General features: G+C 45.7%; 1 protein-coding gene across 2 annotated transcripts in view; it reads right to left on the bottom strand.

Moving 5' to 3' along the window:
• MGAT5B (alpha-1,6-mannosylglycoprotein 6-beta-N-acetylglucosaminyltransferase B) overlaps positions 1-26,805 on the bottom strand; it is a 208,237-nt gene that overhangs the window by 114,586 nt on the left and 66,846 nt on the right. For both annotated transcript variants that reach the window (XM_044453886.1, XM_044453887.1), the window contains exon 3: positions 12,132-12,290. In XM_044453886.1, coding sequence (XP_044309821.1) covers positions 12,132-12,290 — 159 coding nt within the window. The remainder of the gene's footprint in view (positions 1-12,131; positions 12,291-26,805) is intronic.

The raw sequence follows: 26,805 nt of genomic DNA, 5'->3' as shown, positions 1-26,805 counted from the left end.
ACTTTAATAAAGTGTTATTAATTTAAAATTGTAGTTATGCATTTGGCAAAGATAACAACTATTGACTTTTTGTGAAACTCCAAATTTGGTGCAATATGTAAGATTTGTGTAAGGTTTCTTGGTATTTTTTTCTTCTCTTTTTATTTCTTCTTCTTTATTATGAAAGTAATAACACAGTTAATAAAATAATGTAAAAATAATAGAGGGTCTCTGTTCTTTCCTCAGTGCACCTCCTTTGCACTCAGAGGGGCCCTGGCACCTTCTGGGAGGGCTGGAAAAATCCCTGCCAGGGAGTGGGCTAGAAGGAGGAAGGGCCCGGCTTGCTGGGACAAAGCGTTCGCACAGCCTCAGTGAACTGGCCATGGTGGGCGGGACGAGACACCAAGCGAGTCATGATCCAGCCAGATTGATTTCATCTTTAAGGGCTTTGGCACCAAGCAAGAGCAGGGGCAGGGAAGTGGCATGGCACCTCTCGGTGATTTAACTAAAGACAGTCTATCTTTGGCAATAATTTAGCAATGAATGGCTCAAAGCTGGCAGGAGATTAGGTACAAGAATGTTTCCCATTAAGTATAGTGAGTCATTACGTACAAGTAGGATATGAAGTCCGGCTGCAACTAGGGCAGAAATGAATGTGTAAAGCTTGTGGAAATTAACAGAGTTCTGGGACCAATTAAATGTCAAGATTAATTGCCCACTAGTAGAACATTCCTTTTGGAGGTTTTCCATTAAAATAGAAGCAAATGATTATGCTACTGTGTGCAAAAAGCACAAACAATGGTAAACGCACACTTGTAGCGAGGCCATCGAGCCTTCGCGTTTCTTCCTTCCTGGCAATGCTGCTCTGCACTGACGTGACCCAGTGATGAGTGAATGAAGAGGCCCAGTTATGCACACTGCTGCTTTAGTTCACAGCTGCTAAAGCATTCAAAACTTGCCGATCGCCACAGAATCCCTGCACTCTGGAATACCAGCTCCTGTGGCCAAGTGAGTTAGCTGAATAAATAGGGCTTTGGGCCAATGGCTGATTTCCGAAGACATATTTGGGAAAGTTCAGCTCTTATGAGGAAGCCTTTGATTCACACAAGCAACTCAACTCCTGCTGACCTCCCGCTGCTGTCCCTTCCCAATGGGAAAGGTGGGAGCATCACTTGCAGATGCTCCGGCCACTTTGAAGTGACACTTCCTGGGGTTTGACTTGCCCTCTCCTTTCTTGACAGGAGAGGTGAGAGGTAAGCAAAGCCAGCTCTTCTGGGAACTGCTCCTTGAAGTACATCAAAGCACTGGCCCCCAAAGTCTCCGCATGCCTCCCACCTTTCCCAACAGGAAAGGCAATGATTCAGTGAACCAGAGTTAGCAGGAAATGGGATGTGTGTGTGTGCCTCTGTGTGCACACATGCAGACACACATGTGTGCACGTGAGTGTGAGAAAGAACTGCCAGCTGTGATGTGCATCCTCTCCATATCCTTGCCCAGGACTAGTTTGGCCCTTGGGTGAAAAAAGACTTCCCAGCCCTAAATTAAAATACTTCAACCAAGCCCCTAACGCATGTGCACAGAACATCTGGGGCTTCTTTACTTCAGGTTTTTAGGACTGGCTCCTTTACATGTGTCCCACAACTCCCTGACCCCAGCAACAAGGTTCCGTTACACAACGACAACGTGGTGCTGAACAGCAGAACTGTAAAACTGGACCTTCTCGTTCCAGATCTTTCTGCCATTTCCAGATAATACGTACTTCATTTCCCTTGCTCTAAAAAGAGCCTCAGATATTCCCAGAAAGCTTGGAGAGCTCCTGGAGAATGGCGAGACCCACCCATGTACAACACCCGCAAGCCACCATGAGTGAGGAATTGCAAGGGCACAAAAATGCCTTGGGTAGAGAAGCCCTTAGAAGGGAGTGGAAGCCACCTAGCTCAACCTCTGTACTGCAGCAGAAGACACCAAACTTGGAGGATGAACTGACCATCCACTTGAAAATGAAATGCGGCCACCCAAAAATCAGGTTGGGCTTGGAGTGCCTCCATCCCCCTGCCACATGCGCATCCATGTACATTACTAAGTGCATTCAAAGAACAGCATTTTTAAAGGAAGAGCAAACAGTCAGAGGATGCTCTGAGTGGAGGCTTTCATTCGGAGATTAATTGCCCTGACTCATTTACAGAATTTTATAGGGGGGTCCAAAGAGGTTGTCTTCCATATGCAACCCTCCCACATTTCCCCACCTATTTTTGTCTCTTTTTTCAATCAGAAAAAAAAATCCTTTATGGAGGAATAGATGGGATTATTATCACTCGTAGGAGCACCCTGCCTGAAAGCACCCTTGGACCTGAGCTCAGTGATTGCCGCAAGCTGCAGAACATCAGGAGAAGCTCAAAGTGTTAGAAGCTTCCCTCCTAAAATAAGCAGCATCCACTGGGAGCCAATCCAGATTGGAACGTGGTGGAGACAAGGAGCTACAGTCCCCTTGCCTACCCCACATGTCACGCCTGTGCAGTTACTGCTTAGTACTGCTACTACCTCCTTTATATATAATCATGCATTTATTATTTACCCGAATAGCATCCCATAGCTTTGCCTGGAGACAACTGGAAAGAACTTGAAAGTTGTTTTATTCGGCCTTTGTCTCAAAGCATGGCAGTCCACCCCCTGATATGCCAATTAAACGACTCAATCTGGATCTCAAGGCTTGTTCTCATATTGCTTTGGTTTGACTGCACTGTGAGTCAGCAGATGTGAAAATGTGTGAAGCAACAGACAGGATTGCCTGCAGCTCTCTGTCAAGCAGGCACAGAGAGAAACTCAGATGGTAACATGTGAAACAGCGCTTGCCACGGCACAAGGCAAGCAGGTCCTGAAGTCGTTGTGGTCCACTGCCAGCCAAAGACGCACAGTGGTTCCCAATCTGCCTCATCTGTGTTTTGCAGGTTATTAGACAAGCTCATCAACAGAATCCGATTTTTAAAATTATTCTTAAGAGATGGCATTTTCTTTCCAAATAGACAATATGCAAATATACATTGTTTCCTATCCCCACTCCCCTAAAGATTTTTTTTTAATCCACAAGTCCATATGACTTGGTAAAATATGGAATCTGCAGGTTGAATGATAGAAATCTGGACTCAGATTTTCATAGAATCATCCAATAGAAGAGTTGGAAGGGGCCATGAAGGCCATCGGGTCCGACCCCTGCTGTTGCAGGACACCAACTTATACCATCCCACTCAGATGGCTGTCCAGTCTCTTTTCGAATGCCTCTAGTGTGGGAGAGCCCACCACCTCTCTAGGCAGCTGCTTCCACTGTTGCATTGCTCTGACAGTGAGGAAGCTTTTCCTGATGTCCAGCCTGAATCTGGGTTGCGGCAACTTGAATTGATTACTCCATGTCCTACATTCTGGCATCAGCAAGAAGAGATCTTTTCCCACAACCCCAATTGCTATCTACTACCATCCCATCAGAGTTGCAGCAGGGATAATGAATGATGTGCTCTTTACTCCAGGCCCTCCCACCAATTTTTGGTGCAACGGCCATTCTTTGCCATTGGCTGATCCAGAGACTCTCCTGTTGGGCTATTCTGCTGCCTCGAAATTGCTGCCATGCTTCCACCCAGGAGGTGGCTGCATCTGTGCAAGATGATTGATTATGCAGGCATTCTGCAGAGCACCTGAGATCCAGCCTCATTCTTCTTTATGAACATGCTCCAATCACTGGAATTTGATTTGGGATCTGCATTAAAGTAGCTGAGCCGTCTACAAAAACAATTTGGTAAAAGTGGTTTCACAAGCTGTTGCATTCCAAGAGCCCAAAAGAAGAAAACTGTGAGCCAATATTCTTAAGTAGAAACATCAAAAGAGGTTATTTTGAAATTAGCACCATTTAATCGCATCTGTTTACACCTGAGCACCAGAAGAATTGAAAGTTTCTTGCCAGGCTCAGCTTGCCAGGTCCTCAAGAACAACAGTGGCACTTGGGTGAGAGCACAGATGGAGCAAGCCATTTTGAACACCTGGGATGCTGCTGCCCCATCTCAGTCCTGGACTCCACAAAATGATGCTCCACCATCAGTGAGGGTCTAGCTTGGATCCCCCTCCCTGCCTGCCAAGAGCGGAAAGAGCAATACTATTTGAGCAATGCTCTTCTATTCTGCCAAACAGGAGACAAGCTCCGCTGGCAAAGCCTGGGAAACAGCCAGCCATTCCTCCATCCGGCCCTGAGGTTGGCAGCAAGTTCTTCCAAACCACTGCACCAACCTGCCAGGATGCACTGATCAAAAACTGCATGGAGGAACTCGGCTAAGAAGAAACGGGTCCAAGTCCCTCTTGTAATTTAGCAGCTGGCAAATGAAGCCTCCACAAACCTAAACAGCTGGTGTGACTTGTGCAATAGGAATCAGAAGGCTGGGAGTTTACACACACACACACACACGCACGCACACACACACACACACACACGCACAGTGTCTGGTGAGCAATTGCTTAAAATAATTTCGCACTGCATTCCCTTTCCATGCAGGGTCCTACACACGATGACTTAGAATTCTTCTTCAAGTTTTTCTCACAGAAATAGGTCACTGGCACCTTATTCTTTCTCAAAAGGCAAAGAACCCTCCTGGTGGTTTAAGAAGCTTCGTAATGGGCAGATCCATGCCTCCCCACCCCCTCCAACTTCCCTTTGGAAAGGAGTTTTGCTACTCAGGCCAGTCACATTAAAGAGCATCTAAGCATGTTGGGTATTTATTTAGCTCTTACATTATACACCAGGCTGCAGTGTTCAGAGTTTAAAGGGAAATGGTTTAAGGAAGATTAAATGCATCAGCAGAACAACCAATTTAAAGCTGGGGGTGGGGAGAAACCGCAGGAGAATTTGACTATTGCCCTTTGGCTCAGCATTACATGAACGTGTTGAGCTGACCCTAAGCTCAGCTAAACAGCGGATTTTGATACCAAAGGTGATGGATGAAATGCCGCTACGATGGGTGGCATTTGTCACAAAAACCCATCACAGAACCTGTCTTTTCCCACAAGGACAATGCTTGGAGATGGAAGTTTTCCTCCAGGAAGGCCCAAGAGGACTGGTTCTCACTATTTTCCAGTTTGGAATCAGCAGATGGGAACGCTAGCTTTAAAGCTGACTTCGGCAGGCTGAGGTGTTATTGAGGGCAGACAGGGCAAGCTAGAGGCAACTGCCTCTCAAGGTAGACACAGTCCTTTAATTACTATTTTGCGAGGCTTTTCTCAGGTGGGCAGGATGAATACACTTTCCTGAGGAGATTCCAGAAGCGGCCACCCTTCTCTTGGGGCACTGGAGAGTCAGTCTGATTGCTTGTTTTATTTATATATAGTTACAATAGTTAGAAACTGCATGCACAGGGAAAGCACAGAAACGGTATTTCTTCCCAACAATAAGGTATGCAACGAGCTCCACTGGATATACAATAGATGGCTGGGGACATTCCTCTCCATGCAGAGTGAAACGCAGAACCAGAAAAAGCAGCCCCGCCTGCCACAAGGTCCTGCTCAGGTGGCCAAATATTAGAGCTTGGTATTACTTAGTGACATGCAGCACATTCCGGAGTTCTCTGAATCGGCTGCTGGTGCAGCTGTCCAGCCCTCACCCTGCCCTGAGTCTCACTGCCTTTTCTTGCACCAGTCACTTCTCTCCTCACCTAACCCACCTCCCAGGGTTGTTGTGAGGATAAAAGATGGAGCATAAAAGATGCATTCCTTTGAGGAAGGGCAGAATCAACATTTGATAAACAGACAGAATATCAGGGACTAATGCCAAATTTGGAAGACACTGTGATAAGAGAACTGTGGAATATCATCTTGAAGAACTTGGCATGCCCTCTATGGCACAGAGGGGCCTTAGGGAAAAGAGAGATCCCTTCCCCCGGCAAAGAGCTGAATTCAACTGCAGGCAACTTTCTTGATTCTGGTGGATCCTGAAGATCAAGCAAAAGGCATGTACCATTCATGTACCCCCTTGCTGTTGGTGGAAACAGCAGCAGCCACAATCCCTGCTGTTCTTGGATGTTTTGATGTTTTACATTTACTGCCTTGTTTCTCAGATATTTTCACTGTTTTCATTAGATTGGCTTTTTACAGCACTTTGAGAACATACAAGGAAAAGCAGCACTTACGATTTTCACAGGCAGGAAGGCAAGCAGACCTTCACATACACAGATATTCCTCAGTTCTCTTACTGCCTGCACCCCCAAACTCTGGCATTTGCCCCTGACCATCTCAAGGTGTTTGTGTCATTTACTGAATGTTGATCCTGTCCAAAAAGGGGGTCACTTTTTGTCCCTTCGGTTGAAAGAAGATGACTGGGGCAGTGAGCTTTGTGGTGCTGGTGGTTGTTATATTATATTTTAATACCACCTGTGGCTGAAGCTGTCCGGGCAATACACAACATTTAAGTCACCCATCCAGATTTCAATCAGGTCCAACCCTGCTTAACTTCCAAGAGTAGGCAAGATCAGGCACTGCAGACTATATGGAAGTTTCATGGCAGAGTGGGGATCCAGATGGGCAGTCTACCATTATACGGGCCAGAGTCCATACCCCCTCTCTGCTAACAGCACCCAACCTCATCTGTCTCCAGGTCCTGCCTGCCAATGTTCGTTTACATTTCTGAGAACTTGGAATATCCGTAAACATTCAATAGCACCTCTGCAAATTGGCAAGGGGATAGGAAGAGCTTATATAAAATCAAATGCTGGTGGAGCCATTCTAGCTATACAGAAGTTGCAGGTGCTTCAGCGTGCATTTACTTCAGGAGAGCGTTGGTGGCAGCGCTGGAGGCATTTACTGAATATTTAGAAAATAGATAAACACACCATTTCCCAGGTAATCTATGTATTGTGAGCTTTACTGTGCTGCTTCATCTGTTTCCCTGATACTACATGAAGTACCTGAATGATTATCCAAAGCTGGTTTTGACTTCTTATATAGGTAACTCCCCCCACCCTTTGCTAGCCCTAACGTCACTCCTGGCCTGCGGAGGGGAGCATTCTGCTTCCCTTTCTAAGATTAGAAGAAAGCACAGAAGAAAAGGCGGCTGTCAGGGAGACATTTAATCTATGGGTAACCACTTCTAGGCAGAGAGAAATCCTGGGGGTAGAGGGCGGGGGAAGGAGAGATTGCCAAAGCAAAGCAGGCGTCCACTTAATACTCCTCCTCCCAGTTATTTGCTACTAACTTAATCAAAGCTTAACTTCAAAGCAGCCTGCAGCTGCATTAAAGAGGAAATTGGTCTCTGTCTTTCTCAAAAACAGGCTTGGACCACTGAACTGGAATGAAGCCAAAGACCAAGGGCTTATTGCATGCTTCCCTTCTTATTGGGGTTTAGCATTGTGCCTGCCCATTGGAAGAACTAATGGTGAGCAGCCAGTGTCTCTCCCTATATTACAAGCCCTGCAGGGAAAAGAAAATAAGATAATTGGGAAGGAGCAAGACCGGGTCCCACCATGGATTTAGACTGCACAGACTACGATAATAAGCAGCTTAGCACCTTTGGAAGCTCTCTGGGGAATGGCATTGTACTGTGTGTACTGAGGTTTGTAATGTGCAACTGCTTGCTGCTCAAGCAGGAATGCATTTAGCTCCTGAGTCCTTTCAAAAGTTATTGGTGTCTAATATCTACTTGAATATTCAGGGTCGAGCATCAGAAATCAGTTTTGACCCTGTATTTGATAGGGTCTGGTATGTGGTATTTGATAGCTGCTTTATATCTGAGGGTGTTTTATATCCGATGGTCAGTGATATTCAATACTTGCCTTTCAGTTGTTCCTAGCCTCTATTTTTTAGCCATTGGCGCCTGAATCTGATATTCTGTACCCAGTATGCAATTTGGGCTGCAGTCATATGCATACTCACTGGGAGAGAAGCCCCAGTTAACCAAATAAGGCTGATTTCAGAGTAGATGTGCACAGGATTGTGCTATCATTTTTGTAACCATGTAGAAAAAGAGCCCATGTGAATGGGAATGTGTCTGCAGATAAGCATGCCTCCTATCAGCCCTTTTTGTAAAGCCCTGAGAAATAATGCAAAATGCCTCAATGCAATGGTGCAGCTGGAGTTTGGGGCGGAAGCCCAGGATGCCAGGGTGCCATGTTCCCCAGTGGCCACCTGGAACGTGCCAGCTGACAAGCTGGAAGAGTGGGCAGTGCCCCACCTACTACCCTACATAATACCTGCTGCCCTGGGTTCCTCACAATAGGGGAAAAGTGGGATATAAATGCAATGCAATAACAGCAACAGCCAACACTGTCACTCTGCAACTAGCCTAGCAGAGTTGATGATGGGTGAGCAATCTGGTTTGGGGGTGGGCATCCCCAGGATTTCCACAGCTCAGTTGCCTGGACTCCTGCCCACTTTCTCTTCCCCCAAAGTCTGCCCTGTACTGAGTGTTTGTGGAGGCATCCAGAGGGAAGAGGTTCAAGCGGAGTTCTGCTTCCACATATGTGGCTTTGCACACTTGGCACAAAGAGTTACATATTTGTCATACTTTGCCAAATTTGGCAGAGGCTGCCCACATTCCTGAGCATTTGCGGAGCTCAGCTCAGCTAAGCTCACTTCCTGGCCAGAGCCAAGTGTCAGGATGTGTGAGGACTCCATTTTGGGGGTGGGAAGCCATCAGGTTTCCTGGGCTCAGCCCCTTGAACTCTGATCCACTTTGATGCAGCCATGCCCCCAAGTTCCTGCAAGCACACCCGGCATGCACATGGTGCTCACCAGGTGTGCACACTGTGCTTTGTGCTGCTGGATGTGACATGGGAAGAGGTTGCCCATTGCATTGCCCGCCCTTTGTTCCATGAGCATCCATGAACTTTCTCTCAACTCGGCTCACTTTCCAAGACTTGGCAGAGCATGAGAGGAGGTCCATGAACGCTAGAGGGACGGATTCCATGGGGCTTCAGTGCACCTCTAGCCAAGCATGGGAAAGAAGTCCAGGGAGCTCAAGAAAGCCAGATTCTGGCCGGATCTTCTCATCCCTAAGCGGAGCAGTCCCATTTGTTGTATCAGCCGTTGTCCATTACACTTGTGTTGTATAACTGATGGTACAATGGTTGCACAAGAGATGGTTGCACAAACAAAGTACAAACACTTGCACATGGAAGGACACAGCTGGATCCTGCCCAGAGTCAGTTCCTGGGCCAGCATGGGTGTGCCAGGGCGGACACTGGTATCTGCAACTTATTTTCTTTCTTGTTAATTTTGAAAGAATTTTTCAGTGAGCTGGATGTGTCCATGGTTACAGATGCTATTATTATTAATAATAATAATTTCAAATATATTGGTTTATACACATGAGCACATGCTTGTTTTTGTCAATCAAGGTTGTCAATCCTTTGTTTACCTTTCTCTAACCTATCAAAAGTGGAAAAGCAGTTCTGAAGCATGGAATGTGGGTGCAGGGAGAAGAGAGGTGCGAGTTGTGAGCTTCATAATTAAAGTGTTCTTGCAGGCCACCTCAAGGAACCCCCAGAAGACCATTAAGTTCAGCACCTCAAATTACCCAGCCTTACAAACGCCTCAAGGCACAGAAGGCAGGAATTTGATGCTCGTGAACACCCTGGCAGTCAATCTAAAATTTGCATACAGCGCTGTGGGCAGCAACAGCTGCAGATCGGTGAGCTGCTTTCAGTTCTTCGAGAAATAGCCTTCAAGGGCTAGAAGAAACTGCACCAGCAATTTGATCAGAGACCATGAAGAAGCAGGAAAAGTCAAGTTATATACCATGGACAGCACCAATTTTAAGATAATGAAGGTTTGCTTGGCCTCAACCCAGGAAAAATCTGTTGCACAGAACTAGTTGTGAATAAAGGCCCTTTCATTTCAATTCACCCAACTCAGTTTCTCATGACTGAAACCGGTAACTGGGTTCACACAACACATTAAGCCTGGGTGGTTTATGAGCTATATGGTTCAGCATCTGGTCTGCACTCATTACTCTTTCCTTTGGGTGGTTGTAGAAACCATCCCAACTAGCTAAGGCTTGTAGAAGGGCTTAATAAGCCAACCATGTGTTGTGGTTTATTGTGCTGTTTGAACCCAGGCAACAAAATAAGCCATGGCCAAGTCAAAGACCAGAGAGCCCTTTGGCAAGAGTCACAAAAGGTTGCCTGCTCTAGCTAAGGGACCAGGAGGCAACTGCCTTTCCCAGGCACCCTCAAGAAGCACTTGGTAACAGCTGGAAGAAGTCTCCCCCTTCCTACTAGCAACTGGGGGGGGGGCACCTCATAACTTGGGGAAAAACCAGGCTTGACCCTTTCAATCATAAGCTTCATGTTCCACAACACTGGGATTTCCCTCAGGGTTTTACACTTCCTGAGATGCCATGACCAGAGAGACAATTGTGACTTCCTGTCACCCCTCCCCAACCACCCTCCCCCCGGGGGATCCTGCTTGGAAGAGGAGGAAAATTGATGGTGTGTCCTCTAAAACACTCCTTCTTTGAGGTCCTGGGGGCACAAGAGACCCCTGTGCCTCTGGCTTATCCACACTTGGGAAAGTGAGGGCAGCCAGGACCACTCCATCATGCCCCAAATCCCTTAGGACTCTGCTGCAAAGTGTGCTTTTACATACACTCACTTTTCTAAAAAAGCCAAAAATAGGTAGCAGTGAGCTACAAAGTTGTAATTGTGTCCATGTTAAATTGCACCCTTGTTGCCTACTGCTAATTTAAAAAAAGAAAGAAAAATAAAGGTGGCAGGTAGAAAACATCTTTTGAAAAAGAATCCTCAGTGGTTTGTGGGGGCCTTTATGTGACCCTGGGCTGCCCAAGTGTGGATAAGACAGAGGCACTTTTTTAAAAAGTCAGACTGCACTCAATGGCTCGCTGCAGTTGGGGGGCATTTCGGTGCTCACCGCAGACAGACTGAGCGGCAGAGGGAGGATGAGGCACAGAAGCCCTGCTGAGCCTGATCAGATCACAGATTAATTTTAACCATGGTGCATGTTAAAATTCCCAGGGGGGTTAACGTGCTTTGTGAACTTTGCCACTGTTTGAACACAGCCTAAGAAAGCAAGTCAAACTTATTGTCTGAATACATGTTAATACTTTGTGGAGAATAAGTAACAATGAGAAGGGAAGGAGTTTCTTTTGACTAAATGATTCTAATGTTAATTACTTCGGATATTAATTTTGTTCCATGACAATGCCCAGCTAGAAAAAAAGTTATTTCCATTGTTAACAATTGCACAGTCATCAGAAATTAATCACCCGCATTCTCAAGAGCTAGATTAAGCTGAAATCAAATTAAAACTCTACATTTTAAAATGTACAGTCAATCTATCATACAAAGTAATTGACATTCTTAGCCTTACAAAAAACTACACTGCACTTCTAGTCATTATTTTACAGCCACTGGTGGTTATTATTCATCTTGTAATACTTCTAATATTTGCAATTCCAGCCCTTTTAGAGGTAAGGAGATAGGAACTTATCCATGGGTACCCACACATCCCCTAGCATTTAGTCTTGGATCAGATCCCCTGGATAAATACATGTGTTGGATTGCTTTTGGATTTTCCACGTTGTGATGAAAAGCTTCCAATCAACAATACTGGAACGATCCAAAGTGTGCAATCAAAACATGTGAGCTATATGGAGTTGTCAGAATTGTCTCAGCCTGGAGAAATGTGCTTTATGAATGTTCATGAGGCAACCAGAGATGGCGGAGCTGCTGTGCCTCCCATTTGTGCTTCCTGGCGCTTTGGTCTGCCCTTCTGCCTCTTCTTGCAGTGAGCGATACTGAAGCCTTGCTCATGAAAAGGAAGACCATAGGAGGAAAAGAGGGAGGCATGCAACCAGCAATCTGCCACAGCGTCCTTACCCTCCAAGGTAATATCCGATTCTCTGGTTCCAAGGAACAGAGCATCTTATGAACAGCAATTCATGCAGGACCATCTAATGATCTAAGCTGTGCTCCTGATCTCATCACGAGCTGCACACAGGCCTGTGGTCAGAATCAGTGTGCGGAGAAATGGGGCCATGTGGCATTTGGATTAATCAGACCTTTATAAAGGTGAACTGCCTGTACAGAAATAGATTTTGCTTAGCTGACTTCTTGAGCCTAGAGGGAGAGGATCTCATATTAAGTGAATCCCAAATTGACATTTCAGACCTGCTGGTACTAACCTGTCCGTAGGGAAATGCACCTCTTCCCCTTTCCTGAAGTCCGTGCTATTTTCCAGCCTGGCTAGCACATCCATCCTCTTCACCATCACCTCCAGCATATCACTCATTTTCCTCAGCACCCCTCTGGACTCCAGGGCACCCATCACTGCAGCCACACAAAAAAGCAAGAGAAAGAGAAAGGAATGGCATTCAACTGTGGCGCTCAATAGGCAGCAGAAATGCATTCAGACAGACTTGCAGGACAGGACATGGACCCAGCTGAGCAGAAGGAGCTGAAGGCTTGACATGCAGCAGGGCCAGCTGCCCCCCTGCTGAGGCAAGTGACGTGATCAACATTTTCATCTAGAGGAACCCCCCTAAGACCATTAAGAAGAATCAAGAATTACCTAAATGTGTTGCTGACTTGCAGACAGGAATGAGGAGCACTGATTATTGTAAAGAGAATCATAGTGAGCTGGCAGAATGCACGAAGGCAGTTCAATAATTACAGACAGTGTTCGAAACTGGGGTCCATCACTCCTTGCCTATTTGCTCCTGGAGGCCCGTGCTTTGAATGTGAATAACATAATATGTAAACAATATTGTTCAAAACACCACTATCACCAGTGATACAGCATGGCCAGCATTTAGGCTGCAGACACTTGCCTAGGAGTAAATTCCACTAAACTCAGTGGGAGTTACTGCTGAGTAGACACACTTAGGATCACATCACAAATATTATCAACTTCTATTGCTTAATATTTTACAATGAGATTCTTTAGCAAGATGACTGAAAATCTGTTAATACAGAATCCACTAAATTATGGGCTGGTTCGGAGTTAATGTACTGATACCCTAAGCTGCTGACCAATGCGCCTCACCTGACATGATTTACCCTGGTCCTACTTAGTTGTTATTTTTAGCATTCTTCTGTCTTATTTAGTTCCATCTCAAGGTAAACAACCTTTCATCTGCATATATTTAAAAGAAGAAATGCACTTGGTTTACTTGGAGAAGTAGCAATTTTAGCTTTAAGTGCTGAAATCAGCTCTAGCTTTAATTCTAACTTGAGCACTGAAATTTGATCATCATCTCAGGAGCAACTTTTTTGGAGGATCAAGTGTGAGATAGGGTGACCTGATGCAAGGGAGGGCTGTCCTCAAGTAGCTTTCACAGCTGTGTAGAAGAATAGGTTTTGGCAAATGTGGTTTGTCATGGGAGAGTAGAAAGCATAGATTAACTTAGCATAGATTCCTAAACCAATATTAGAATTTCAAGAAGGCAAACCCGATCCAGAATGTTTCCCTGGTGGATCAGAAAACCTGACATTGCCCTATGGCTTAGAAAATTCCCTATCAGAGTCACACCCTACAGCGGCTCCTTCTCTCCTCACTTCTTTTCATTTGCGATATAAATTCATGCACAGCAGTGTCTACTGAGTGATCAACTGATGACAAGACCAGCCCATAGTTATCCAATAGCTGTGTTCAGACATAACAGCAGCAATTCATCAGTTAATTAGAACAAGCCATGGGCTAACTTGGGCTTGTTTAATCCACAAACCACCCCATGCTGGCTGGTAAATGGTGGGAGGTGTAGGGTTTCTTCAGTCTAAACAAGTACAGGGTTTCACCCTTACTTATTCAATTTATCTTCTCTATTCCACTCCTGTGGATTCCTTTAAAGTGATTTTCATTTTCAAAGCAGCAGGAGGTTGGAGGACAAAAAAGCAATCTGAGCCTTACTGACACACGAGTTCTGCAGTGCATGTTTTGTAAGTGCTGAGCACAGATCTGCAATCTGGAATGGAATCTGTGGGTATCCCAAGATCCCAGGATTAGGGGAAGAAGCTCTGTCCACTCACTGTTTGATTTAGAGGACTTACGGAATCACAATTCAGAGCAGTGTCCCCCACAACCCCCATCTCAGCATTATGGTTTACATGAAATTTGATTTCCAGCTTATTTCCTGGGAAGGTTTCTGTGCCTTTAACAGCGCATGCACATGCGCGCACACACACACAGAGACACCTTTACCAAAAAAAATTCTCAGAGTACTGTCTGCCTGTCATGAAGCAGTTATGCACACAGGAACTCTTCCAGAAACTTCATGGCTATCCAAACAAGAATATGCAATAACAACACAGCTAGGCAAACCCTTTGAGTCTGCAAGCATATTTGGCAATTTGAGAAACTGCCACGGGCTCAAGCATAAACTGGTTGCCGTGGGAAGTATAGCTAGCCAGACAGAGCAACAGAGAAGGCTGGGGTCTCCTGAGTCAGTGGGTCCCTCATCCACTGCAGCCTTTCTTTTCAGCCTTATAGATTCCATCCATGGTGCTCCACGGTCATAAATCTATTGGGCAAGGAGCTCAGAACTATGGATGACTCCTAAAAAGCTGAAAAGAAAGGCTGCGAAATATGAGGTACCCTACTGACACAGGAGTCACTGGCATCCCCTAAAGACTAAGCAACCTACTCAAATTAACCAACCCAAAGGACTGCTCAAAGCAGAGATGGGGACCAAGCCACAAAAGGCCAAACAACTCCTCTGAACCCACAGCTTCCAGTGCGAACAGAAACCTATGTGACAGAATCATTCCAGCACCCACCATCTCTTTCTCTCACTCTCTCCTGCGCAGGCCTGCTCTCTCATCTTCAGGTTCCTAAGAATATCTCTGGCCACCAGCATGGATCCCAAAGGCATTCGCTTTGCTCTGATGAGGTCTCAGGGGCTAATAACACCAGGCTTTTTAAAAATGAAGTAAAATTTGCAGGTATGGACGTATGACACTGAAACACTCATTCTGATTGAGTGTGATGAAGTTTTTACACATTTCTAACCTGGTGTCCAAAAGCAGACCAGGTTGGTTATTTGTTTTCAATGTCCATGAAATCACTAGAAATATTTGTACAAATCTGGAGCTGAGAACAGCATTTCTCTAGTACTACTGGCATAAATTTGTACAATTTTCATCAGATTCAAGTTGCTGTACTTGACTTTATCTGGCATGAGTCTGACAACACTGGGGCAGGGCTGATGGAATGGAATTCACAGGGATGAGCCAAGGGAAAAGCAGTCAGATATTCTCACACACACACTCTTTCAGTTTCCTCACACACCCCTAGGGGCAGAACACCCTGGTGCCACCAGGAAAGGTATGCAGGGTGCGTGCTGTGATAAACTCATATCTGGACCACTGCAGAGCTCCCTTTGGAAATGGTTTGAACAATTCAGGACTGGCCAAAGTGATCATATGCCAGCATTTCCCATCTGCACAGGCTTCAAATTGGACCCGACTCAAAGTGCAGGTGCTAACGTTCAAAGCCCAGCATGGTCTGAGGCCAGGTCCCATGGAGAATCATCTCCTCCTAGATCCTAAGTTCACCTCCAGCAGGCATTATCAGAGGGCCCTCGCCTCTCTTATTGCATGTGAGGCACCTCCAAACAGGCTTCAACCTCAGGTAGTTAAAACTTGCCCACACACCTTAAAGGTGAGAAGGATGCACTAGTGTCAGTGGCTGCCCTGGAAGCTGGAAACCTTGCAAAGGGTCAACAAATCTAAGATCACCCAAGGATACCTCCTATTCAAGACCGCCTGTGCCTCTGTGGGCAACCTAGAAGCCTGTTAGGACTCAGTGTGGTGTAGTGGTTAAGAGCATGGGACTGGGACTCAGAGGATCTGGGTTCTAGTCCCCACTCAGCCATGGAGCCAACTGGGTGACTCTGGGCCAGTCACAGACTCTCAGCCCAACCTACCTCACAGGGTTGTTGTTGTGGGGATAAGATGAAGGAGGAGATGCAAGCTGCCTTGAGCCCTTTGTAGGAAAAAGGCAGGATATAAATCGAAAAATAATAAAAAAATAAAAAATGAACAATCTAGAGCTAGTGGTCCATTGAGGCTGGTTTAGCTAAGCCGCACTCTATCATTTGGATGCCTCAGGATACTCATAAGTTTATCCATGAAACTGTTTCCCTTCAACCTTTTCCCACTGGATCGGCCTGGAAGCTAAATAAAGCCAAGCAGCCCAATTCAAAATAAGTATCCCCTTTCCGCTTGATAGGATAGAGTAAGCAAAAGTTCCCTCCTGAGGCCCATCGGGACAAGGGACCAAAAACAATTCCAGCCAGGCCTTGGCGGGCAACCAGCAACTACCCTAAACAGCCTTGAATACTGCTGGCTGCCAAGGGAGGACCAAAGGTCATGTGGCAGGAGAAAGAGCACTCTTGAACGAGCAGGGTCGCACGATGCTCCCACTGGCTAGACCAAAGACCAGCTTGCACCAAGGGCCAGCCAAGCCCATATATCCCCACTTGTGCCCCGGCAACTCCATGGGTGGGGGAGCACAGCACCTCCCCACCCACTGATTCAGCCCTCAAATGCGTAAACAAATCAGAAATGGAAGTAAATTCTCCTGGCAAGCCTTCATATAAAGAGCCCCTAGGTCTCTCAAGGGGTTGCTCATACATTAATTTTTATTTGTATCTTGCCTTAAGCTATCCTAGACATTCAGGGACAAAGAAATCATGTTGAATTAATCACAATGCAATACAGAATAAAATGCACCTCAATGAATGCTTGAAGACTAAATGAGATACTAGGAAAATAAAAGCAGCAGCAAGAGGGCAAAGGTAAGGAATTAATGGAAATAGTCACAAAAGATATATGTATCTCATGCTTAAAAGGCAGCATAGATATTATGCCCTCTGTACCAAAACCCTCTCAGAAGAGGGAATTCTAGGAACATAGGCATTTCTGGTTTCTTTGAAACTGGGATACTGGAGACTGGCAGGCATTTTTGTGATATAATTTGTGGTGAGGGACTTAGAATTGGTCTCTTTGCCATGGCCAGATCACAGCCTGTTGAGATTTAGACTAATGGTGACTTTTCCCCTCTGCAAGGGTGAGGGACTGTTAAGATGGTCCACCCCTAGAAACTAAAGGATCAGCACAGTTTCCAGGCGGCCATTGGGGATTTTCCAGCTGATAAGGCCAGCAACTCTGTCAAATCCCTGGCTGATCTCTGGAAAACAGAAAGGACCTCGGCAGTTGCCACGATCACCCTTGGGTGCCCCGTCTGTCATGGAACTCGGACAGTGCCACATCGTACCTCAGAGCCAAGAGCAATGAAACAATACAGGGAAAGGCTACAGTGCAGGCTGAGGAAAACCTCTAGTGCATTCAGCTGAGCCCAAGAAAGCGCTTTAAGGTATATTTAGGGGCAGCAAGGGCGGCTAAGAAGCAGCACCCCACAGCCTCCAACCAGTCTAGCATTTGCTACCCAGCAGAGCCCTTCAGGGCTATTTGGAGCCTATTGCATGCTGGCCCCAAGGACATCTTAGATCCATTTGGGATTTTATTTAGGATGATTCCAGAATAAAATCTCTTGCCTCCACGGGAACGTAGACTCCAAAATTATAGCAGCTGAATCAAGTGAGGCACCCAGGCCCATTCCTATAGGATGTTCCAGGTCCACCACGTGATCTGTCTCTGAACTGCCTCGAACTCTTCAAGGACAGACACTCAGGATGATGGAATCCAAGAACGACCCTCCCTCCACTCTGCAGAACCTCAAAATAAAGCTCAAGGCAAAAAGTTTTACTGGAGTGTGGTATGGCTAATACATTTAATACAAAAACATTCTGACAGTCCTGTGCTAATGAATGGTGTACAAAAGCTTAAACAAACAAACAAAAATTTCAGTGCATTGTCTTCTTCAAAAAAAGAAAGGAGTTGCTTATCAGAGTAGTTCAGATTTTGAAACAACGTGCTATGATTCAGCTACTACTGTGAGGCTGCAATCCTGTAACCACTTACCTGGAAGTAAGCCCCATTTAACTCAATGGGACATACCTCTGGGTGGACATTAAAAGTTTGCATTTCAAGTGGTACAAGATGGTTTGCCCCTAAAATGGGTAATACACCCTAACATGCTGGGCACACCATTTCTTCCAATGCATTTTTTAATTTCAAGCTTCATCTTGAGAACTACCTGGGCAAGGAGATTCCAGAAGGTTCCAGGAACACCGTCTTACCATGTTGCACAGGACAATGAGGATGATGATGGTACCCCATATTATGAAAAATGCGGGGGAGCCACATCCTTCCCGAAGTGCTTTTTCCCAGTTGATGTGCAGCTCACCAAACGTGGGTTACAGACAAGCTCCCACCTGCACGCCTCACACTGCCCGCCTCTGCTACTCCACATGGACAGATCAGTCAACTCCTGGTCCATGCTAGCTGCACAGGCATTCGTCCACAAATCCATCCCCTACTTTAATCTATTTTTTTTAAATCCACACAAATTATATTAAAAAATACACATTTTAAATGCATTTCCTCTCTGCTGCAAACCAGCTTCAGAATGGAGGATTTCACATATTCTCCAACTCCAAAGTTCATCAAAACAGCTCCTTTTTCTGAGAAAGACAAGCTACCTCCATTCCTCAGGAACCTGGATAGAGAACAAGTCATCACGTTGCATCTATGAGGGCTTTAATATATTGTATCTCCAGTATACACAAACCCATTACCAGTAGACTTTCTCCCGAGGGATACTGGTAAGCTGCAGCTGTCAGCATTGCACAGGCCTGCCCCAGGCTATGTCCTTGTGCATACATCATTTGTAAAATCACACAGTAACTTCCCGCTCTAGACTCTCTTTAGTTGGCAGTGATGTATGATGCCGAATAGACACCATTAAATTATCTGGCACCTAGGCAGAACTTCTGTATGCTCTGTGCACAATAACAACTTGGGATGGCTGGTGAGAGGAAAGAATGGGGTAGCTGGAACTGAATGGAAACAGCATAACAACAGAGTCCAGGCCCAGCTTCTTGCATATTGCAACACCGCAACATGCTTGCGTTTATGTTTCTTGGATGTGGTGAGGCCCAGTGGTGGAAGTGGGGGCATGACCAGTAGAGGACCTGTTCAGCACAAACTATTTAATTATTTCCTTGGCCACTTGGTTGAGCAGGGGCCTCCCACGGCAACTTGCAATGGTAAAACTCGCATCGCAGGACTGCTACGGTATGCAAAACAGTAAAAACAGCAAAAGGAGCCAAATGTGGGAAAGCAACGAACAGCAGCGTAAAAGCCAAGCTGACCCCCTCACCATCTGTCTATGCCGGTGAAGTCGCCACTGGCTCTTCCAGCCATGGAACACTTTCTTCCAATCCACTACAGGCCGCCAGGTCTAAATCATGCCCTACTACATGCGTTGGGCCAGATATTATCTGAGATGGGCCCATGGCTGACAAGGCTGCCATACAGTCTTGAGTCGCTCCTGATAGAGTAGCAGCAGCATAAATATTCAGGTCCCCCTGCACCGTAAACCTTGGTGGCCCCAATAGCAGTTGAGATGACATCAGTCAGCAGGACTGAGGCAGTTACTCTTTGTATGGGGCAGACGTCATCAGAATCCCAGTCTTGTCTTGGGTGCCCAGCACTGCATTAAAGAAATCCAAAACACTCAGCACTGTTTGATCCAGTATCGGACCAAGGATATGGAATCCCCTTCACATGGCTACCCTCCGCTGCCTTCACTCCAGTCAAGTTGGGTGCCGCACAGGAACCCTGATGGACACATCTGGGAGCAATTAACCCCTCTCCCTTCATCCAGCCAGTTTGTGGTGACACAGGCCTGGACGGCACACTCTTCATTAGACTCATCAGTATTTTTATAATGTATTTGGAATACAAAGCTATAGGATTCCATTTCACTACTTTAATGGCCCTTAGGAGCCATTAAAAGAATCTTGCCAATTATACTGCGATTCATTATTCATATTTATTTGGAATTAATTAAGGTAACACCAGTTTTTGTTAATACACTAGGAGATACTTAAATCAGAACTGGAAGAATAGTCTGATAAGAAAAAGTATGGAAAAAGGAGAGGAAGAAATGCTGAGGCTATCCATGCTCCTTGCAATTATTGTGGGGCTACCAACCACCTCAATTTCTAGCATTACAAGAAGTATCTTAGCTACCTCAGAAGACCTGTTTGCAACAAGGAGTTGAGGGATTTCTTTGTATTGCACAGAGCAAAGCATGCTAGAGAGGTGGTGGGCTCTCCCACACTAGAGACTTCCAAAAAGAAACTGGACAACCATCTGAGCGGGATGATGTAACTTGATGTCGTACAACAGCAGGGGGTTGGATTCGATGGCCTTCCTGGACCTTCCAACTCTACTATTCTATGTTTCTATGATTCTATGCCAGCCCGTTTTCAATGGAGAGGTCTGTGGCTCTACATCTGCATGAGCTACCCGACACAGGACAGTCCTCTGTTTGAAGAGCTGCCAAAGGACAATCCTGCATGTGAGGGCATCCTCTATTTGAAGAGTTGTCCAATCCAGGTCTGGCTTAAAGATTAGGGACATTAAGGAGAGAGAGCCGGACCTCGGGAGTTGTCTGCCAACAATTGTTGACACCCAAAAAGCAGAACAAGGAATGCACTCAGATCAGTTCTTCCCTGCTTAGGATGGAAGGTATTATTTATAAAGCTATAGGAATTATGTCTAAATTTCTATTTATACCTAAAGGGCTAAATGAAATCTGACACTGTGCTAATGGATGCTTGCTAGCACAATGGGATTTTCTCCCTTCCTCGGTCCTCCTTCCGGTTACCTGAACTTATGCTCCGAAAGGTTTCCCAGCCCCGCCCCCTGCCCCCGCACTGAATTAAAGACACGCAGGCAGCAGAGGGGACCGGGTCACTCCGGGTCCTGCGGGTGGAACTCCTCCCACTGGACACAACCTCTGAAGAGCACTTTGTCGTATAAACAACTACCCAAGTCTGCGCCTTCCTCTTCTGCCCTAGGGGAGCCCCTAAAACTGCTCCCTGTGTGTCATCAGCAAGTTCCTTGTCCCTGGTGTTTGCGCTATTGGCATTCAGAATGAAAACATTGAACTACCTAGGACACAGGGCTGAAGAACCAGTTCTCTAAGCCTCACATTCTTCGTAAAGTACTTTAGGGACTGGAATTGGCAGGATCCATTGCATTGGATTACAGAGCGAACGAGACTAATCAGGCAGCATTTATATAACAAACATGCATCCTGCTGAAAAGGTGACTGCTGGCCACTAGAACAAAATACTGCTACTCATGCGCCTTGCCTCTCTTTGTGTCTGTATTATATAATATAACCAACAAAACTGGATCCTTTTCCAGCTATCGGGGAAAGAGAATAGCAACCTCCAACAGGCAGAGTATTTGCAAAGAAAGCCCGTGGAAACAGAATCAACTTGCAGCTGAATATCTGAGGCTGATCCCAGCCTTGCTTTTAATGAAAGTTTTGGATCTACCAATATCTCTGCTGCAGGCTTTACCAGAATAGGTAAAGCTACTCAGAGAGGAGGAAGAGGAGGAAGAGAAAAAAGAGGAAGTCATCATCTGGAAGGGATAAAAGCACAGTCAGCAGAGAGTGGCATCAAAAATGCTGTAAGTTAGTTATTAAACTAATGAACGGATGACATAAAAGCTGAATTGAACATTCCCTGGAAAATTGCTATCTAATTGGTTGAGCATATTTGCATAATGCAAATTGGAAAGGAAGGTGCTTGTTACATTTTCAACATTCTGGTCAAGTAACACACATGAATTATTTGAAAATATCCTGCAAAATATCCAGGAAGCACGTGAGCATGTGCCAGCTCTCAAAAATAGCAGTATCTCTTGGTGAACTACAAGGAAAGTCTGGTTCTTAAATTAACTTTTGCAATGCAGTTGTATACACATGTCGTGCATGTACACACACACACACACACACAATCATGGGAGAAGGTTCCACATGAGCCAATGATATATAAGTAGACTTCTGTCATGATTTCTGCTAAAATGGCAGCTCTGTAATTTTACTGTTTTTATTGGCCTGGGTAGTTTACTTCCTTTATTGTTGTGTTTTAAATATATTTCGGTTTTTTGTTATTTAGCCATATTTTTCTTTTAATTCAACTTTTATTATTGTTAGCCAGCTGGAGCTCTATTTTTGGTCAAGAAGCAAGAGATACATAGTAAAATAAAATCATAATAACAACACATGGGAAGCGGCTCAAAGTTGAAGGGTAGAAAGAAATGGAACCCTCACCTCACCCCACTTTATTTATTTTGCTGTTCCTACCAGTTTTGGAGTGGTGGTGGTTGCCCTTTGTGCCATTGCAGGATAAGGGTGCTGTTCAGTCCATGTGCTGCCCAATATTCCCAGGCTTTGCTGCAGCTTGCAAAGGAATTGGGATTCTGCAATGGAATCATGCAGGCATCCTGCAGTTCTTGAGCAGGGCCCTTGGTGGATCAGGTTTTACTTGGAAGCTGGGTGGGGAAACTCGAAATGCTGCTGGTGCCGGCAGGGCCATCTTAACAGCATTCTGGGTCCCGGGCAAAGCAGTGTACTGGGGCCCCTACGAACCACAACTACTGTTAATTTTGGAAGTTTTCCAATTTTCCAAGGGTTAACATACACAGATTAGTATGGAGCCCACGGGCAAGTGCCCTTCAGGCCCATGCATTAAGACGGCCCTGGGTGCCGGAAGCTGAACAAAGAGCAGAGCGAGACTGAGCCTTACATAAAGGTTAGGCTGAATTTGGGCCGGATGGCTCTGTCTGCGTACTGCTTGAGACTTTGTCCCCTGCAGGGGCCAGGCCTGCCATAGCAATCTCAGGCTGAGATGGCAAGGGAGCGGCTGTACCATGCTACTGACCTTGTGGCCCAAGTCCTTAGAGTCTGAGAACAGCGGTGCAGCCACCCCTGTTCCAACCAACACCAACACCCGGAACCTTTCCGAAGGTCTGTGGTAGTGGAAGCCTTGATGCCTTTCCACAGCCAAGTCCTCTCCCTGAATTGTTAACTCTGGAGCCGCCTCTTCTGAGCACAAGGGTCTTGCATTGTCCAAGGACAAGAATTCGGGAAACAAAACACCCTCCTATCCACTTCTTTGGGTTGCTGGCAGCTACCATTTCTCCCCAGAGGTGCCCTCAGAATGACACAACACACTTCCCAGGTGCTTATGGGAAGTGAAATGCTTATGTTGTCACTGGTACTAAGCTGCCTTACTGCCTGCAAATGGTAGTCAAACCTGATGGGAAGGCAGCTGAGCCCTAAGTCAAGAAGAGAAGTTGCAACCCATGCACAAGGATCCAACCAGCCTGAACATACTCATAAATCCAACTTCTATGCAGAATGAGTGCTGAGCAGGAAAAAGCCAAGCTTCTGCCTTGCATCTGCAGAGACAGGGGAGCCAAATCCACATTCCTCTTTCTCAAAATCTTTATTGTCCTCATTACTGTACAGGTAAACTCTGGTCTTGTTCCAAAGATACCTGGTTTCCTTGAGCAATCCAGCCACCTTGCATGGCATCATCAGAGCTGTGATTGATGCTGCTAAATAAATTCATACCCAAAGATGTTTAAAATGAATGAATCCTTTTGCTCATTCCCTTCTTATTCATGGATGATTTTCACGGCTAGAGGATGGGGTTGGCAGAAGTGGACAGTGTTATCACATGCCATTTTCAGCAGACAAATACAGAAGCTTTACTCTTGCAGGCATTCTTTGTTTCTCCACCCCTCTGTATTTTCCCCCAGGGCCTTATACAGAATAATAAGATATATATAATAAAATTAAATGACCATTATTATTGGGAAATGTGCTTGTGTGTGTGTGAGAGAGAGAGAGAGAGAGAGAAAGACAGAGAGGATGCTGAAGAAAGTATTTTATAATACAGGTGCCAAGATTAATTTGTCCTAAATCTAAAGTATATTTCTGGGCACCTGCAGAATTAGAGCTCAGTTAACTGACAGCTAGTCAAGGGACAATCAGATCAGGATGCAGTGCAGTCTTCATGTGCAATCACGTGTGTGTGTGTGTTTAGCAATAGCAATATTTTTCCTGCCCCAGTTTTGTTTCAGAGCTATCAGCTAGAAAAGCAGCTGTGGATGGGAGGCTACAAAACAGCCCTGGCAGGCTACAGGCTCCCAGTTGTGCCCCTGCCTGCCTGCTTAACTACCTAACTTTCATCCACAGGCTTATCACGACTAGGGTTACCAGGTGGCCTGTATTTTACCATTCTAACCAGGACTCTTGTTCTGGACCATCTGATCCATGAGCCGCCCTTTGAAATTTCCTGCAATGTCTTGGAGCAGAAGCACTGTGGGAAATTTCAAATGGTGGCTTCTGGATCCCCATGGACACCAGGTTTTCCACACATCTTGGGGATCATTTGTCTAGGAGAAGGTCCACCAGAAGGCACTTCCTCCAGGTCTTCAAGCACAGACCTATCAAGTAATGGAAGCAATTACATTTCAGACTCTGCAAGATTCTCAAAATGCCCATCTATATTAACTCAGCCACTGCCATGTCAAGTTCCACCATACTTTTATTCTCGATCAATTACTCAGTAAACTCCTGGCTCCACCTGTTCCACATCTAGTGCCGCCCAAAGACCAACTACCGGCCAGCCTATTTACTCTTGCAGAAGGCCTGCCTGTGATACCTTAAAGCAGAACAGGGCATTATTCCTAACGTTGCCTGGGCCTTGAGCCGGGCATGTGAATGAAGCAGGCACGACACTGTGAAGTGCCATACAGAGGAATGCACAGTGCCGCCCAGCTGGAGGTAAGGGCGGGGGATACATAACAGCACGCTGAAGTTGGGGTCAGTTTCCCCTGGGAGGCACGGAACCTCATCATGTCCTTTCCGATGGTGACTCCAGCCCATCACATGCACAAACGCAGGCACAACACACCAACCAGGAGCACTGTGCTGTTGTGTCCTCGTTTACAGAAAATCTCTGTTGGCAGGGCTGTCCGGTCAAAGGTCAGCCTAAAGATAAGCAGCCATCAGATGGGAGGGTCGGGCCTTGACAGCACTGGAACAGCAGACTGAGCAAAGCAGGCAGGTCACTTGGTCCCAGTCTTCCCCCACTATGACAGCAGGTGTTTCTGTTTAAATTACTATAATTATTTCTCACTTTGCAGCCATACTTATGAATGAGCACATGCGAACTTAATGCAAACCAGTGCTCCCTTTTGCCCCCTTTCTATCAATTCATAAGTAGCCACCAGAACCAAAAGAAAATGTTCTGTATCCCTCAATCATGTGGAACAGTCAGCAGTAGTTCATTTCTTCTTCCCCAGATTTTGAGCAACTGTGATGGGGAGGTATTGTTGGGTGCAGCCTAATTCCAGCTACCATGAGTAGTTACAGCTGTCATGAAGCCTGTAAGCTGCTTCTGACAGGGTTCCTAGTCACCCAAACCACCCTGGAATACTTTTCCAAACATTAAATTATAACCAGCCTATATTAAGTATACCTTCAACAAAGAATCACAAACAATCTCTGACACACATTCTTGTATGTTATTTCTGCTTTCAGATGCATTTGCCTCATTCCCACATGGCATGTTAAGTGTAGGCATAAAGTGTAATGTGTGCACTGGCACTCTGCACTCCCACCAAGATGATGGGAAGCTCTGTGAGGACATCTCAGTCCCTAAAACAGAAAGTGCAGAGGTGAAGAGACTATCAGGAAATCACACCCTGTGACTTTGTTAGCTGATGAAGGTAGATAGTTGACCTGCAAGCATCCCAGTCTTGAGGACACAAGAGACCACAAAAGAATGAATGTGTGCATCCAAATCTCTGCAGAGAACAGGTACATGATATGACATTAGCCAGATAGAAAGAGGGCTGACTAGAATGATCCAGCTTTAAGTGACTCTACCTGACAATGGAGAAATCAAACACAAGGTAGACATCTCAAAAGGCACCACTAATTAAGTTGGGGTAGGAGGTAGTGTAGAGCCTATAATGAGTCTTGATCATAAACAAGAGCTAGCAAGAAAATATGAGTTAAAAAAAAAACGCCATGCATGATATTAATTGGAGTTTGCTGATGAATGATAGGTTGTGTATTTTTCTGAAAGGCTGGCGCTCTTTAAGACAATTAATGAATAGGGTAGCGATTTTCATATGGTACTTTGAAATAATGACCATCATCAATCACCTTGCACTATCTCATGAGATGTGACAGTAAACACAGAGGAGGCTTGAGGGAACTACTTATGAAGCTGCCGAGGGGCACAAAGCTAAGTAATTAGAAGTAATCAGATGAAAGCAAAGGTGGATGAAGACAAGTCCCAAGTCTGATGCTTATTGAGATGTGCGGCATTTTCCTCAAGGAGGAAGAGGTGCCAATCTGCTTAAAAGACTTGGCGAGCTGGAAGGATGAAAAGAACCTCCATCTTTTATTAGCTAACTTCTATTCTGAGAATGAGACAAAGCTCTCCACAACCACCAACGCACAGAAATTACTTCACATAAGTCAACATGTAAAGTACCAGCTATTTAGAGTACCATCATGGGCCACCCAACCACCAGGGTTGAGCCTGTTAGCAGGTGAACTGAGATTCAAGCTTGCAAGACTGCAGAATGCTTGATCTCCATGATGGGACACTGGGGGGACTGAAGAACATTCTGCTTTTAACACCCAGCAGCAACAAGCAGCAGGAGCACGGCACAGAAGTCAGCGGCAACTTCCTATGCCGTTTGGAAAGAGAGCACCCCTCCGGCCCTGAGGACCTGTCTTTCTTTCTCAGCCATCAGTGCCCAACATCAAAGCCTGCAAATGCAGTGCAGAAAAGGGCAATCAGGAGAAGCAAGGAGATGAAAAAACTTCTCT

This window comes from Varanus komodoensis, unplaced genomic scaffold (genome assembly GCF_004798865.1).
Source record: "Varanus komodoensis strain SLA01 unplaced genomic scaffold, ASM479886v1 scaffold7_1, whole genome shotgun sequence".
Classification (NCBI taxonomy): domain Eukaryota; kingdom Metazoa; phylum Chordata; class Lepidosauria; order Squamata; family Varanidae; genus Varanus; species Varanus komodoensis.
The sequence above is the reverse complement of the archived record's forward strand: the minus strand, read 5'-3'. Positions and strand labels throughout refer to the sequence as shown.